Source organism: Dicentrarchus labrax, unplaced genomic scaffold, assembly GCF_905237075.1.
Source record: "Dicentrarchus labrax unplaced genomic scaffold, dlabrax2021, whole genome shotgun sequence".
Lineage (NCBI taxonomy): Eukaryota > Metazoa > Chordata > Actinopteri > Moronidae > Dicentrarchus > Dicentrarchus labrax.
Window position 1 is genome coordinate 23,173,461 of NW_026136701.1, and position 17,087 is coordinate 23,190,547.

Sequence of the window (17,087 nt, forward strand, 5' to 3'; positions counted from 1 at the left end):
ATGAAGGGTGTTTAAGGGTTAAAACCACCGTGTGTTTTAAGTCTGGTTGAACAGCGTCTGGCACTGTTCCTTCCTGCATTGCTCCCTGCCAGTGAATCAGGCTTTAATAAATCACTGCTCTGTTTGTTGGATACTTGAACCTCCAGCAGACTCACTGTTTGACATGTTCAAATGGAGACAAATAGTGTGAATGAATAACACCAGTCAGAAGAAATAAGAGCTTACAGAGTGTTAGAAGACCAGGACAGAAACGAGTCGCCTATCCCTTCATTCTTTCTGCCTGATTTACGTTCAGGTGTTTTATAGAACCGCTGTCAGTCATCCCATCAATTCATCCATTCATCCATCATCGTTAACTGAACCACAAAGAGGAAAAACAGGATTTCTGTTTGCGACTTTCAAAATAAAAGCACTAATAAAGTCTTTGTGCAGCTCAAACCAACCACAGAAAAAGTTGTACGGCACTTTAACTCATGTTCTCTACCTAATATTATAATCAGGGAATATAATATAACCATATCATCAGGGCTACAAGTACCAAAACAATACATTTTTGACACATTACTTTGAGGAATTAAAGCATGTTTTTCTTTAACGCTCTTTTAAAATTATAAATAAATGAATTAAATGCAACATATTTAAAAGTCTAAGCAGATGGTGAACCCATTGAGACGCACCATCTCCTTGTCAAGGAGGTTTAAATTCATAGAAACTGTTCATAACTAGTTTTTGTATTTAAATCAATACTAATAAAGAGTACACACCTGACACCCGATGCTACAGACACATTTCAGTCAGTATAATACAACATACTGAGGTTTAATGCTACTGACTGAATGTTTGATGAAACCAAAGTACAATTTAATTTATACATTTAATATTCTCGATTGGGTTTATTGATTTATACACACTTACTGTCCTAATACAGGACTTTCTATTGACTGATTAATACCAATTATTATACTGCTTTGTTTTCATATTATTAAAAAGGGTTTGTTAAAGCTCAATTAACCAGCTTATCTCACTACAACTCCTCACAATGATGCAAGTTTCTTTGTTTCATTCTTTAAACCTTTCTAATAGACATTATTGATTCATTTCTAGGGATAATTAGAGCTTTTGTTTTTCCGGATTAATCTGCCCTATTTTCCGGCCTCACGCTGGGTTTTGCCTCTGGATGTCTTGATGCACTTTTGCATCTGTAACGTTGCGTAAAGACAGAAATTCCTGGTTTCCTCCGGAGTGCCAGCTGGCTCTTCTGCCTGCTCAACAGTCCCGGGCTGCAGCCACACCGCTCGGCTGGGGTTCCCGCCACAACCAAAGGGGGAAGAAGTGTGTTGTGATGACAACAATCAGAAGATACAGGAAACACATCAAGGCAGCAGTTAAACGAGGCGGGTATTAAAGGGCCGGGGGGCTTTTTTATTGCCCTCATTTCCACACGCACAAGTTACAGCAGGACGGCGGATGTTAAAACTATTACCGCCTTCAAAATAAAAGTGTCCGAATGAAGCAGCTGCCTTGAGTCGAAGTTCAAACTTGAAAAACCAGGGAAGTTAATGTAGCACGGTAACCATGGTGATGGAACGCTATCTCTGATCGCTGATTGGCCACCCGCTTTAGTTGCCTTGGTTACTAGTTATGTTAACGTTAACTCACTGTTACTAAGACTCTAACGTTATATTTGACTTTAGGAGGTAATTTAGACGTAACTGGGGCAACCCAGTCCTGTATTTAACACAGAAATGTTTTTTATTAAAGAAAAGTATTGTTTGATTCGGATTTTACCCTTTTATATGAAACTGTAATTGTTTTGGCTTTTTTTTTTCTCCTTACCCCTCTACCAAAATAAATCGATTTTATATCATCAATTTGATCCTTCTTGCCAAATTCCACATCCACAAATCTAAATTGTATTCCAAATCTAATATTTATAAACTTTTTTTTAACGTTAATTCATGATTTCTGATTTCCCGTTTGTCGATAAAGTTTTAAAACCAAAAATCGAACGTTAGCCTCCTAGCCAACAAAGTTGCTCGCCATAACTTTAGCCAATTAGCTGGACCTAGCCACCAATATGTGCGTTTCATGTACCGTTAACATTCATTTTTTAATTCTTGAGACTTAACCACAGGTTTTACAAAATGTAATCAGCGTCCACCATAAAGTGTGAACGAGAGAAAGGTTGTAGGAGAGGCTTAAAGCAGAACTATGTGTAATATATTATGTGTGGGTACGGTAAGCTAAGCTAGCCTGGTGACATGTAACAATATACCAACTATAACTAATAAGGCTGTTAAATTATTTTACCTTTTTGTTAATTCTTGACTTTTCTCTCTTTCCAGGAACTCTTGTTTAACGTTACAATTAGCAGTGTGCTACTTTGGCGGTTAACGCTAACTAACGGTTAATTATTAACTAACGGTTGGTAACCGTTGGCCAACGGTTGGTGACCGTTGGCTAATTTGGGACCGTTTTTTTTTTTATTTAACATACTGTATTATTCACAATATAAACTTGTTCATTTCCAATCCACCTTGGTCCTTGCTTAAATTATTTTAAATTAACTTTTTAAATTTTTTGTCTCCGGGTTTTATTGTGGCAGGTCGGGCCGGTAGTGTGTGCGCGGTGCTGCCGGCCGTTGACGTTGGTCGTATTTCATTGGGAATGTGGACGCTCAGACTGAAGGAAGGAAGGTTTTTGTGGAAACTTGAGGACATGCGGCGTCTCCCTTTACTCAAACTTTACTCAAACCAAACTCCCTGCGAGCCGAAGACAGAGCCGAGGAGCGAAGAATGAACTGAAGAGCTGTGCAGAGGAAGAGGAGGGGGAGAAGAAGGAGCCGTTCACTCTCATTGATCCTGTATCGAAGGTATTGATTTTGGGGCCTGGCTTTAAAAAAAAGTAACACAGCTGTTTGAGGGGAGTAGATGTGCAATCAATTAAAGAAATGTGTTGATTTTACAAATAACAGTGAGCTGTTTGGATTGTGTGCAACCTGGATTTAAAATAAACACTGATATTGACAAATAGTGTAATTCTAACAGGGTTCAGTCAGTGTGCACACCTCATCCAAACACACTTTTATACCAGGATCAGACTCAACTTGCATAGTCTGAACACACACACACACACACACACACAAGTAGAGGGTAAGGTGTGTGTGTGTGTGTGTGTGTGTGCTGTTGCCATGAACACCAGTATATCTGATGAGAAACCAGTTGAGATATCAGTAGTAATGGTCACCAGCTTTGTGAGACAGCTGCTGTTAGTCAGATAAAATCAACAACGCGTTGGCGTATTGGCTTTGAGGGTTTGTAAACATGTCATAGATGATACAAACTTACACAATATCTGCTCTCTGAGACAATAAAGGGCTATTCACTATTAAAAAAACAGCCCTGAAACATCTGCCGGCTGTGGTAACTGTTAGACCAGAGTTCACCGGGGTGGTGTATTGAATTTCATTTTAATGTAAAGTAATAAAATATTAAGTGACACCTTCAAACATAACGTGATCCACTAGTGCTGAAATGCATCGATCGATCGACTTTAAAAGATATTTATCAAAACCAAAAATATGAAACACTTTCCCAGTTCTCTGGTTCAGTCTTTACTTTTCTGTTTCACGTCGTCGTAGAAGTGAATATCTTTGAGTTTTGGACTGTTGGTCAGGCAGAATAAGATGTTTTAGGGCAGTGAGAACGTGTTATAGTTATTGTTCACAGTTCTTTCACATTTATTAATCAGTTAATTAAATGAATCATTGACAGATCAATCGAGAGTGACAATAAATGTTAGTTTAAGCTCTAAAAGTAACACAATAAGACTAATATTAGATTTATTCTGAAGGTGTATATATGTATGTATATGTAGTTTAAGGTAATGCTTCCAAACTTGCATGTTGTGTTAAACATTATAATATAACTGAGAGTGACTTCTTTATGTCAGAACTGGATTTTACATGATTTATTCCATTAATGTGATCAATTAGCTTAATTATTAGATAAAAACATGAACTCCAGTCTGCTAATTTTATACATAAACTGTTTCTCTTTTCCTAGAAAAATAACTATATACTATACTATATGAATATCCCCAGATAAATGGATATACCCACTAAGACCGGTCTGCGTCTGCTCGCTGTGACTCAGCTCCAAAAGACTGTAAACGCTGAAAAGCGACCTCCTCGGAGTTTCAGTTCTCTCTCTCCACCAGATGGATGTGTTTTCAGATCACAGCCAAGTTGGCAAGTCCAACTCAAATGTGGTTTTATGATCTACAGTTTCAGTCCACCACTGATGGCACGCTTGTGTGAGTTTGTGCCGACTCAGACATTTCTAAGTTCCACTCCCCTCCCCGGGTTTTTTTTTTTGTTTCGTAGAAGTTCTCGCCGTATTGTCATTTAGTTGTTGTTGTTGTTGTTGTTGTTGTTGTTGATCCCCCTCCCCCGCAGTAACGATGCAGGCTGCGGCTGCGGCTCTGACCCTGCTGAGTGTTTTCTTCAGCCTGTCTGCTCACGGGTCCAAACCGAAGCAGATGCAGCACCAGAATCACAGGAACGCTCGGAGCGACGAGGCAGGAGTGAGGAGGAAGAACCAGCCGCACATCGTGTTCATCCTCACAGACGACCAGGTAGGTGTTGTGTGTGTGTGTGTGTGTGTGTTAAAGAGCTCGTCTCATGATGAGGATCACATCTGTAGCAGCATTTTACCTCTCATATAAAACAAGATGCTTAACTGCACCTGATAAGAATTATAAATACTGTATATTATTAATAATTACATAGGAATAGATGGTGTAAGGTTCCAAAAAGACAAGAATAATTAAGTTTTTATTACGGGATAATATTGGAAAAGTCAAGTTAAAAGTAGAAAACCAAAAAAGAAAACTTCCACACCAACGTAGTCCCACTTTTATGATGGAATTAAGAGTTAAAACCCTGACTGATCAGTCAGTTGATCGATTGATTGATTGGTGTAGAATTAAAAATAACAACTGGATGAATGAAGTTAATGTGTTAAATAGTATGTGTTATTGGGTAAAATTTATATTGATTATGTTACAACAACTACAAAACAAAACCAACATGGAACCAATATTTCCTTTCATATCCATCAGACTTTTTTTTTGCTAGTATGGATGTAAAATAGGTCTTAAACTGTATTAATAATAGTCTAAAGCTTAAATAAATTAAAAAGGTCTTAAACTGTATTAATAATAGTCTAAAAAGGTCTTAAACTGTATTAATAAAAGTCTAAAAAAGGACTTAAACTATATTAATAATAGTCTAAAAAAGGTCTTAAACTGTATTAATAATAGTCTAAAAAAGGTCTTAAACTGTATTAATAATAGTCTAAAAAAGGTCTTAAACTATATTAATAATAGTCTAAAAAAGGTCTTAAACTATATTAATAATAGTCTAAAAAAAGTCTTAAATTTGTCCTAAAATAAACTGATTGAAAGATTAGTATGCATCAGTTCATTAAACTCCTAAATAGCTATCGGTTGAGTTTGTAGGGACTATTGTTGAGTGTTAAAAAGCTATTGAACCGTTGCTGCTGTGAGGTTTTGTTGGGTTTAGCTGCTCACCTTCTCACATGAAATAAACAAAAATGTTCCAAAACAAAAGGCACAAAGCAAATATTGTCCATAAAGAAAGGATAGATGAGTATCATCAAAAACTGTACACCTCTCTCCCGCTGCAACACACCTGACCCTGATTAAAGAAAGTAATCTATGAGTAACATCTTATTCTTCTAAAAAAAAAAAAAAAAAAAACAGGGTTTCAACGACATCGGCTACCATAACCCGACCATCAAGACTCCTACTCTGGACAAACTGGCGGCGGAGGGCGTGAAGCTGGAGAACTACTACGTTCAGCCCATCTGCACACCGTCACGCAGCCAGCTCATGACCGGCAGGTACCGACGCCGAGCAACCTTTTGTTCACGCTACCTGCCGTACTGTCGTTGCCACACAGAGCAACCGTGCAGCTTAAACTATTACAGATATATTTATATGGCTGTTTTTTTTTTGTTTTGAATCAATCAAATAAGTTAAAAAATGTATTTAGTTTGAGCACCACTCAATATGTGTTTTGGCATCAAGCTGGGTGGCAGTAGGATTAGTGATTAATGATCATTTTTGAATTCCAAAGATATTCAAATCACACATTAAAAACAAAGAAAAATAGCAAATCTTCACATTTTAGAAGCTAAAACCAGGAAATGTTTTTATATTTTTGCTTTAAAAAATGACTTAAAACTATTATCTGAGATTTGTCTGTCAATAGATCGATAAGTAGACAGGTTTCAGCACTCATTCATACTCTCACATGTCTTATTTCATTCTCATTTCATTGTCAGATTGTTAAAATAATAGATAATTGTTCAGTATCTTTTCACAGAATATTATTGGTTCAAGATAAAATAAGACTTTATTGATCCTCATGAGTTAAATCTGTCCGACACAAAAGACGTCGCAGCAGAACAGTTATTGAGTCTGAGGCTTTGGTTCAAATGAGGTAGCCGCTCTGAATAATCAGATTATTGATTAGGCAACCCAACTGCAGTGAGCATAAATGGGTCCCTGGTTCTACTGCGAGGGCTGAGAGCAGATCCTGTGTGAGCAGTTAGTCTGGTAGAGAGCCAATAACAAGTCTTTTTCCTCCCAGATATCAGATCCACACAGGATTACAACACTCCATCATCAGACCCAGACAGCCGAGCTGTCTGCCTTCACACATGGACACTCTGCCCGAGAGGCTCCGCGAGGCCGGCTACACCACACACATGGTCGGCAAGTGGCACCTGGGCTTCTACAGGTGAGATGGAGACTGTACAGGTATCAGTATGGATGAATCTGACCAGGAGTTTCTGCTCTACGGACACTATTAACAAACTATTTAAGAGTTATTACCCCAAACACTCTGCTAATGAGGCGAGATCACCAGAGCTTGTTTTATTACTCTCCCCCCTCACTTAGACTTGTGTCTAAGGTAACACTAATGTGCATCTGCTTGTGGTGGATATAACTGCTCATAGCCAGCTGCTTTCATTTGTTCCAAACAAATCAGAAGCTTAAATGTCTAATATTTTTCCGGTTAGTTGATATCATTTATTTAAAGCCAGCCATTCATCGTGCTGCTTTCAGTTCTACACACAAAAAGCGTGAGAGAGAAGTTCAAACCTGCCAGCCAATCACTACGTAGAGTGGGCGTGAATGTCGGATTGTCTGTTTTCATTGGTTACATATATCACAGCCCTCCCAGTCTGATGTTGGAAAGCTTTGGTGGGAGAGGGGTTTCAGATGCTGTCTGACTTATCTGAGAAGCACTGTGGTTAAAGCATCCAGACACCAAGTCTGCGTCCTTAACCTCTTACCACCCACTGTCCCACCCTGTGGAAGACCACCACCGCTTCATAGAACCCTTACAAACTGCTAGTGCGACAAAAAGTCACATGAATATGAACATGTATACATCTGGTCTTTCCAGTCATTGTGGCCATCTGAAACAAGAATACCCTGTGGTCAAAGTAACCCTGCAGAGTATACACATGAGACGAAACCAGTATGAAGTCTCTCTACCTTCTAAGCAGTCTTGCAGCTCAGTTAATTTAGTAGCTGTTCAAAAGCAGGTGATGAGGTAAGAAGATCATATAAAGAGTTATATGCATGTGATCATATTGTGATTTGTCTTTATTCTGTTTGCTATGTATGGTAAAAGCACCCTGGGGAGTTTTTTGAGCACTAGCTGCACTATGGAGCAGCGTTTGAATGAGAGGGTCTTTGTTTTGCACGAGCATTAGCATGCATGTGACACCATACAGATTCCCGCCAATGATTTCACACTGTTCAATTAATCGCTGAGTGGAATACACAAAGAAATTAAGCAAGCCCGTAAACAATGCTGATTAAAAGAAATCTATTCACAGTGAACGTAAATAAAACTAGAAGAAAACCTTTGAGAGCTGCTTGTGTATAACAGTCTCATAGATGCTCAGTTTACTTTCTCTTTCGTCTCTCCTCCAGGAAGGCATGTCTGCCCACCAGAAAGGGTTTTGACAGTTTCTTTGGTTCTTTAACAGGAAGCGTGGATTACTACAGGTAAACATATATGATTATTAACAAGGACTGACCACAGTGTTCGTCTTTATAATCTATTTCTATAACTATTCTCTCCATCTGTCCCCAGTTATGGGTCTTGTGATGGCCCGGGGTTGTGTGGGTACGATCTCCATAACGACGAGGGTGTGGCGTGGGGCCAGGAAGGGAAATACTCCACCACGCTGTTCACACAAAGAGCTCGCAAGATCCTGGAGAGTCACGACCCCACAGACAGGCCGCTCTTCCTGCTGCTCTCCCTCCAGGTACCACATCGAGGTTTGATATCAGAAAAATGCCAACGTAAAACATCTCTGGGACATGATTTAAGTTTAAGCCCCTCAAAATGAAAAAGAAGACTGTTTTTTTGCGGAAAAGTTGCAGAAAATTGTTCAAATAAACTACAGTCTGACATGTGTTTTGATGCTGCGTTAGTTTATGTTTGGATGTGGGGACTCAGACATGTTGAAATAACACTGAGGCCACATTAAAGTGTCTGTTTGTCTATGAGCACCAGAAACTTATTTGAAACTGTTTGGCTCATATGGACCCTGAACCATCTGATTGAAAACAGGCCACACAGAAAATGTAACTCAAAAGAGTGGTATTTGTTTATTGGTGGGCAGCCATGTTCATTTGATGTGAAGAGTTGGACTGAGCGGTTTGTGAAAATCGAGCTGATGCCCTGACAAGGACCGGCGAAAACAAAACAAAGGGGTGTTTTATTAGATTTTTTTCCCCCTGGTAGGGAGAAGAGAACGCTAAATTCCAACTTATGCGCCATGAGTAAAGAGTTGTGGGGCATTCAGGGTTGAGGAAAGCGAGTTAGCTGAAAAGAAGCAGTGGATTTTATTCCAAAATAACTAGCAATGTTACATATATACAGTTTAATACTGTCGGCATATCTAAAAATACATTTATTTTCCCTTTAACATGAAAATACTTAATATCTTTGTGTATTTTACTTCCAGTATTTCTTTAAAATGTACACTGTGTTAATGTTTCCCTCCAGGCAGTCCACACTCCTCTACAGACTCCCAAGTCCTACATCTACCCCTACCGTGACATGGTTAACGTCGCCAGGAGAAAGTTCGCCGCCATGGTGTCCACAGTGGACGAGGCGGTCCGAAACGTCACCTACGCTCTGAGAAAATACGGATACTACCGGAACAGCGTCATCATCTACTCCACCGACAACGGCGCCCAGCCATTCACGGGAGGGAGCAACTGGCCGCTACGAGGCCGTAAGGTAGAAACCTGCTTATAGTCAGACTTCAGTTATCTTCAGTGTTTCATAAGTCAGTGGAAGTCGTTCTTGCTCCACTGTTGGAATATAATGAATATGAGTGGTACATGTGGAGATTTCTGTGCTTGTAACTAAACTTCCGGTCTCCAGGGAACGTACTGGGAAGGCGGAGTCCGTGGAGTGGCGTTTGTTCACAGTCCCCTATTGAGACGCAGGAGACGGGTCTCCAAAGCTCTACTGCACATCACTGACTGGTTCCCCACACTGGTGGGCCTGGCCGGGGGGAACATCAGCCAAGTCAGTGGAACATTAGAACAATGTTTTATGCTATTTGTGCTCTTCCCGAGCTTTTTGTTTTGTTGTTTCCTTGTATGTTTGTCATAAATGTTACTTAATCTCAGCCAGGTCTATCTTTTTAATCTCACAGTGAATACAGGATAGGAAAGGTCAGACCAGATTTAGGGATTGTGTTTCTCTCCTCGGCCACCCAAGGCTACAGATCACTTTACTGTAAGGCTCCTCAGAGTATACTGAATTTAGGTTCTGTGTGTTTTCCTAGTCGCCATGCCAGAAACTTTCCTCTGTGGTAACTTGACCCGCTCAGTGTCTCCCAACGATTTCATATTAATACACGATTTTATCTGTTGTCAGAGCTGAATGTGGAGCTCCATCTCAGTATGTTGGCCTCAGAATAAAGTTCAGGTCACAGCGCTACCGTAAAACCGTCGTTACTTACTACCATGTAGATAAATGTGCTCTTGACCTATTAAGATAAGTGCACTATTTCTTTGTGTTTTAGTTCAGACATAAATAAATGTTATTGGCAGCCTGTGTAGAGCTCCCAAAGAGCTTTGTTGGCTTAGTATGCAAGTAGGTTTTTCTGCCAAAGTAGCAAAGCAACACTATCTTGGCTACAATCTGGAGAATATCTGACAGAAACTCGATATCCACTATTACCGAAGGAAATTTATTATTATTTATTCCTGTGTGGTAAACATACAAGTATTTATTCTGGCATTAATGCAGGAAACACGTGGACAGTAATCATGCTTTCACATTAAAAGGGCCCTCTCATTACTCTACATATGACTCAGTCTTTGTATTCTCTGTGATATATATGCGTGTTTGTTTCACATTCAGAGTCAAGGCCTGGATGGTTTTGATGTTTGGCCCACCATCAGTGAAGGGAAGGAGTCACCTCGTCTGGAGATCCTTCACAACATTGACCCTCTGCACAAACCTGCTGAGAGAAAGACCTGGAAGTCCGACACAAAGGGAGCCTCAGGTGAAAATAAAAGTAAATGTTTAATTGTTCCTTCACAGTAAGGGGAAAGTAAATCCAAGCCAAAGTCAGTGACCTTACTTGTGAGATCAAGCCACTAGCATCTCTACAGACTCTTCTTGTGAAGGCTGAAGTGAAGACTTTTATAAAAATAACTTTTTGTCATATTTGCTGAAACTATATCCTGACAGATGAAGTGTGAGAAAAAAATAAAGGGCCTGAACGAAAAACCAATCAGAGCCGAGAAAGATAGAAAGACACTTTGGGTTGATTGATTGTTGACAACCCGGGAATGAGACTCAACAATCAGCTGTCTTTCTTCACTCTGATTGGTTGTTTTCATTCAGGCCCTGTGGATGAGAAAAGAGGAAAGAGAAATTTGGGGGCAAAAGGAGGGCAGAGCGAAATCAGAAAGGAAATGTAGTAAGGATGGATGTATAGAAGGAAGACATGTAAGCGGTAGCCTCCCCTACAGATAAGACAGCAATGGCAAAGCTAAGGGCAAAGGTTAAAGGAGTGTTTCCTTCATATTCCTCATTTGTCAAACTTGTGTGTTTTCTTTGGTTTGTCAGTGAAGAAGCTGAAAGGTCCAGGCCCGGCCTTTAAGAAGCCAAAGAGGAAGAAGAAGGTCCTGAGGCATCAACCAAAGCAGAAGTCAGCGTTCAAGTTGAAGACCACCAGGAAACCTCAGAGGTTTTCCTACCACGCTGCTAAACCTAAACCCAAGTCCAAGCCCCTCTCAAAATCAAAACTCAAACCCAAGACCAAAGTCTACGCTCAGAACCGGAGACTGTCACATCACAATCAACACCTGAAGTCTCACCCCAGTGGTACTCCATCTATCTCAGGGATATCCCTCCCTGAATCTCAGCCTCAGCTCCAAACACATTTTAAGTCAAAATCCAGGCGGACCGTATCCCAGAACCAGAACCTTCCGTCGCGGTCAAGACCACCTCAGCCAAAATCCAAGACACAGTTTAAATTACATTTAAGGTCAAAGTCCAAGCGGACATTAACCCAATACCAGAACATGTCCCAGCCAGGGACGCTGCAGCCCAAATCCCATCCAATGCCCCAGTTCGGGCTCCAGTCGGCCCAGCCTGTGTGGGACACCTCGGTCCAGGCTGCCATCAGAGTTGGGGACTGGAAGCTGCTAACAGGAGACCCAGGACATGGAGACTGGGTCCCCCCACAGGTACTGCAACCTGAATACTTTTACTCCTGTTTTCAAAATGATTGAAGAACAGAAATAATTACACATTTTGATCCTCAGGTACTTCCCACTTTCCCCGCTCCCTGGTGGAGCCTCGAGCGTTCAGCCCCACCCTTCCTCAAACCCTCCACCCACAAAAAGGTCTGGTTGTTCAACATCACAGCCGACCCGTGCGAGCGGCGGGACCTGACGGACCAGAGGCCGGACGTGGTCCAACAGCTGCTGGCCCGACTCGCCTACTATAACCAAACGGCCGTGCCGGTTTATTTTCCGCCCGACGACCCTCGAGCCAATCCCAGCCGGAACGGCGGAGCCTGGGTGCCCTGGGTGGACGAAGAGGAGGACGAGGAGGGAAAATATCACGGAGTGTACAAGAAAGGTAGGAACAGCAAGAAGAAAAAGAAGAAGAAGAAGTTGCGGGTGTGCAAGCTGCAGTCGTTCTTTCTGAAACTGAACACCGGGATGATGTCCAACCGGATCTGAGGGGAGTGCGTCTGAGACTTCAGTGTTTTTAGATGTTTTTTATATTGTTACATCTTCGCTTCCTGAAACCAACGAACAAAGTGGGAACAGAGTTAATTCCACTACATTCAGTTGAACAAAACCACCTTCAAAAACTTTCTAGAACGTGTCTTTTCACTGGCTTCACTTTTCAACTCGTTCCTCTGAAAATCAACAGTTTATTTTTTATTCTCAAACACATTTCTTTGTCGTTTACTGTCTGATTTCTAATAATGTTAAATATGAACGTACTGTCAAAACATCTCGTCTGAGATTAAGAATCAGGTCACTTCAGGCTTTTTGGGTTGACTTTTTAAAAGGTCAGTTCACTCGGATAGAGTAGGTCAACCACCAGTCAGAGGGGTTGGTGGTTTGATCCCCGGCTCTTCCTGCTGCATGTCAAAGTGCTCTAGAGCAAGATACTGAACCCCAAATAGTTCCCGATGACCTCCATCTGTGTGCGAATGGGATCAGTTTCTGTTTCCAATGAGCAGTTGGCACCTTCATATAAGTGGCTCTCCTATAAGATGACGTTACCCGCAGTGAACCAGTTTAAATTACAGTAAGCAGGAACATGTTTGTGAGATTTGGGTGAACTGACCCTTTAAATTATTACAGATATTTTTATTATAAACTGGCAATAAGGTTGTTTTCCAGTCTCTGTTCTTTCTTTCTTATGATGTTATCGTGTGACTTGTTTCTTGTTATTATTGTTTTTTACAAACTGACAGAGTTCTTGATACAAGGGCCGACACCGCGGGGCAGTAAAATGTTCTTGGACATTGTAAATGATTCGATAATGTGTCTTTAACTTTTGAGCAGAATGAACCAGAGAGCCATTTGATTTTAAAGAGTCTGCGTTAAGTGAAACACGCAGGTTTCATGTACTGTATGTTCTCACCAACAACTCATAATTTAAAAAAACGTCCCAGATCGAAGGTTTACCTTTTTTACAGCGAGAGTGCACGATCATTATAATTATTCCTATAAATCTATAAGTGTTAGTGTTTGTTTGTTTGTTATACGCAACAGAATCAGACATGGAGGTTTTAATATTTATCAGAAATACTGTTGGTTTTCTTTATGTATTTACTACGGCTGAATCAGGCCTTTGGATACTGTGGCTGTTTGAATGTATTTCTAATGGCAAACATGACTATGAATTTACAGTATTTAATGTTTTTAATTTACTACATTGCTACTGTGAACAGCAGAAACTGTTATTTGTTATTACTTATTACATGTTATCTCTCACTTATTCGGCCCTGTAGGATTAACACGAGACTAATATTTTCACATTTTTTAAGTTTTACTTGAACTACTTCGGTTGTTCCTCCTGACACCTGAGTGATGATCCCTTGAGTCCAATGAAAACACACACACACACACACTTGAAGATAAAGTGGCCGCCTGCTATCACAGACACCCAACAGACCATCGGGCTCATGCATTCAGGAAACAGTGAGGAGGAAGTAGAAAGTGTTTTTTTTACCAGCATTAGCAGCCCCTTTGACGTAAGTTGTTGGTTTTCTCCCGTTTGAGCAAGACACCTAACCTCTAAATATTTCAGTGTATTTGCTCAATATCTAAACAAACCACGACTGTGGCCGCTGTAACAGCAGCAGAGTGTTCCTGAGAAACAGTTTATAGGGACGCTTGATTTCCCCCACCCTGAGTAAATAAAGGTAAAAGAGAATTAACTGTGGCTCCGTCCTTTTATGTTTACTTGGAAACGACATACCGTTCATACAGTGAAACATCAATGTGTCTGAGTATCTCCTGAGACAGTTTCGTGTCTCTGCTGACCGTTAAAAAGACAAAGCTTTTATTTTCAAAGCTGTTTGTCTGTCAGTTACTGTGTAATTTATTTATTTTATTTACTTTCCGATTTGATGCAACTCAAGTATCACAGCAATCGAGAGAAAATTAAGTCTCAAAGTCCTCCTTTTCTGACTTTAGTCTGACTAACTTTAACTCTACAGCTCTGATTGTTATTAATGGATTTATATTTCATCCTAATTGTTCACGGTAATTATTTTAAAGGCTCAAAGAGATAAAATATACAAATAGTGTTGCAGTGTGTCACATTACAATCTCAGTGCACACAATGGGTTTAACCACTAGGTGGAGCCAGATATCAACAGTCCCTGCAGGGATTGGCAGTCCAGGGTATACTGAGTATGTCTACATGAGAACACACACACACACACACACACACACACACACACACACACACACACACACACACACACACACACACACACACACACACACACACACACACACACACACACTCGGGATAAAACAGGATTTTCCACGCTTGCTGTCGTCTTCCCACTTCACACTGTTTCCACAGAGGAATAATTGAATTTGGAGCTTCTTTTATCCCCCGAACAACACAAATGGGATTAAGTAATCCCTCTGGGATTTAAATATCATGATTCTTGGAGGCAGTTTTTGGTTGCTGATGCTGCTGAGAAGCTGCTGGTTTGATGCCGGCGAACCAAAAGTGGCTGCACTTCACAAACAGAAGGAATTCTATATAGTTAGAAGCTGGTTCCAAGAACAGACACGAGCCAAATCCTGAGAGAAAATGTTACAGTAAACATCATGAATTACATTTTGATGAAGACGTTTAAACCTTTTTTTTTTCCTGTAATTCACTACCAAGAGAAAAAACATTTATTTCATTTTATTTTCCTGCTGAAGCCTCTCAACCTTGAGTTTAGTCGGTTTAACCATTAATTCATTTTGACTCTCTGTGTTCACGATGCCACAGCATTTATATAGAAAACATTGGAAATTAACATAAATCTAAAGGCTGAAACAGGAAGAGGCTTTGGGGGGGGTTAAAGGGTCAGCTCATCTGAATTACAATAACTACAATATTACATATGTCTGGTTCCATCTGCTGAGGGTTTTAAGATCGTCTGTAGAGATAAAGACTCATTCTAAGACAACAAAAATGCAACAATTCCTGTTTTCAGGTGATTAAACACTAATAAAAACACACCTATGAACATTATATTTGATTTCTGCCAACATATCCTCCTAAATGTTACAAACTGGACCTTTAATTTGAGGTGCAGTGAAACATTTAAACTCTAATGTCTGTTTGAATCATACAGAGAACAAACAGTGAACAGATTTAATAAGGAAGGTTTTATATGGTAGTGAGCTCAGCACTGGTGTGTGCAGATGGAATGAGGAGGTGTTAGAAATACTGTAGGTTGAGGTCATATATAGATTTATCCTTTATTCATATTAAACCCGCTATATGTTTTCAGTTTTTCCAGCACTGAGTCCGTCTCTCAATACTTTCTGACGTCCCTACCCTGCCTGAGGCTCTCAGCTCGAAGCCCGCTGGCTCCTACTGAAGATCTAAATCTTTAAAAGAAACTCACAATTCATTCATTATAGTTTTCATATTTAAAAAGGAAGGAATTAGCACATTTATCAGGGACTACTTCCAGCTGTGGATGAATCCACATTTGGTGCTCTGGCGAGTGTTTTGGGGCTGCAGGATGGTGTTTGTTGGAGGCAATTTAAACTACACTGTGTTTTTAAATAGTATTTGGATAAAAAATGGAGCTCTGTGGCACAGAGGACTACAATATATCAGGCTCTGAATACACACATGTGACATTAACATTAATAAAGAATATCTCTAGACTAAACAAGCTTCATTCAGAGATAGATGGCTGTAGTGCGGCGTATTGTTGGCCCCTCTAGGATTGCTATTGTGAACTCTAACCTCGCTGTAGGGCTCGTTATTATTATAATTATTATCACTGGTTTGGACTGCATCAGACCTCATTTGGAGACAATGAGGTGTGAGTGCAAAAGAGGGGAAAGAAAAGTTGAAGTGAAGGAGACAAAAAAAAAAGCAATAACAGAGACACACACCTCAAAGCTTGAATAAGCAAGCTCATACATAAATAACGCACTAATTTCACCTACGTCATGCTTTCTCTCATCTCTCGCACCTTGAATTAACAAGTTTACGTAGAAATATCTCCCTTCTCACCCTCTCTGTCACACCCTCGCATACATAAACACACACACACACACACACACACACACAGACATAATGCAATCTTCTAACCAATAATCCTGCCTTCATCCTGCCTCCCCTCCAGGGAACCAGGGGAATATGAGATCTACAGAACCGAGAGCACGTGGGCGGCTGTGAAATTAGGATTCCCTTTCCACTGAGCTGCTTTTTTTTTTTGGAAGGTTTCTGCTGACACAATCAGAAACTCATAATTGAGTTCTGTTCTGTGGTCGCATTGACACGAGCCTCAGTTTGTACTCTCTCTTTTTTTTTTTGTTAGATTTAAAAAGAAAAGAAAAACTCCAAAAGAAAAAAGAGGCATGATGTTCCCTCTGTGCGGTTGCATGTTGAATTATGATGCTTCAAAATGGTTCAGAGTGACTTTTCAACTCCTCCCCGGCTCTAAATTGGGACTAAAGGCACATTAATGGGACTCTACAACATGACACGTGTTGCAGGAGTTCAGTTACGTCCTGGTCAGACCAGTTTGACACAAGTACGACGTGGATAAAAAAAACGAATGCTGGCTCCTCACCTCCCTCTCTTCCTCCCTCCCTCCCTTCCTTCCAGGGATGAACTTTAATTTTTCTTTACCTGTCACATCTTTTACCACGGCTCCTTTCTCATCTTTCAACCCCTTCACTCTCAATTTCATCCCTGTCTTGGCTGGCTGTCTTAAGAGTTA

At 40.4% G+C, this 17,087-nt stretch overlaps 1 protein-coding gene across 3 annotated transcripts; it reads left to right on the plus strand.

Moving 5' to 3' along the window:
• Nucleotides 1-2,650: 2,650 nt before the first annotated feature.
• LOC127368116 (arylsulfatase I) lies at nt 2,651-14,048 on the plus strand. 3 transcript variants are annotated; one of them, XM_051408592.1, is made up of 11 exons: nt 2,651-2,872; nt 4,457-4,635; nt 5,785-5,924; nt 6,677-6,826; nt 8,035-8,109; nt 8,198-8,372; nt 9,119-9,355; nt 9,503-9,649; nt 10,493-10,649; nt 11,207-11,829; nt 11,908-14,048. In XM_051408592.1, exons 2-11 carry the CDS (start codon nt 4,462-4,464, stop codon nt 12,328-12,330), a joined length of 2,301 nt encoding a protein of 766 aa, XP_051264552.1. In that variant the 5' UTR covers nt 2,651-2,872; nt 4,457-4,461; the 3' UTR covers nt 12,331-14,048. The 3 variants fall into 3 exon arrangements, with proteins under 3 accessions (XP_051264552.1, XP_051264562.1, XP_051264572.1); XM_051408602.1 differs by having other exon boundaries at nt 10,493-10,637; XM_051408612.1 differs by having other exon boundaries at nt 4,509-4,635.
• The last annotated feature ends 3,039 nt before the right edge of the window (nt 14,049-17,087 follow it).

Coding starts and splice junctions, on each gene's coding strand:
- LOC127368116 (XM_051408592.1), top strand. CDS start 4,462: ATGCAGGCTGCGGCTGCGGCTCTGACCCTGCTGAGTGTTTTCTTCAGC. Junction 8,373..9,118: donor TCCTGCTGCTCTCCCTCCAG/GTACCACATCGA, acceptor GTTTCCCTCCAG/GCAGTCCACACTCCTCTACA. Junction 9,650..10,492: donor CCGGGGGGAACATCAGCCAA/GTCAGTGGAACA, acceptor TTTCACATTCAG/AGTCAAGGCCTGGATGGTTT.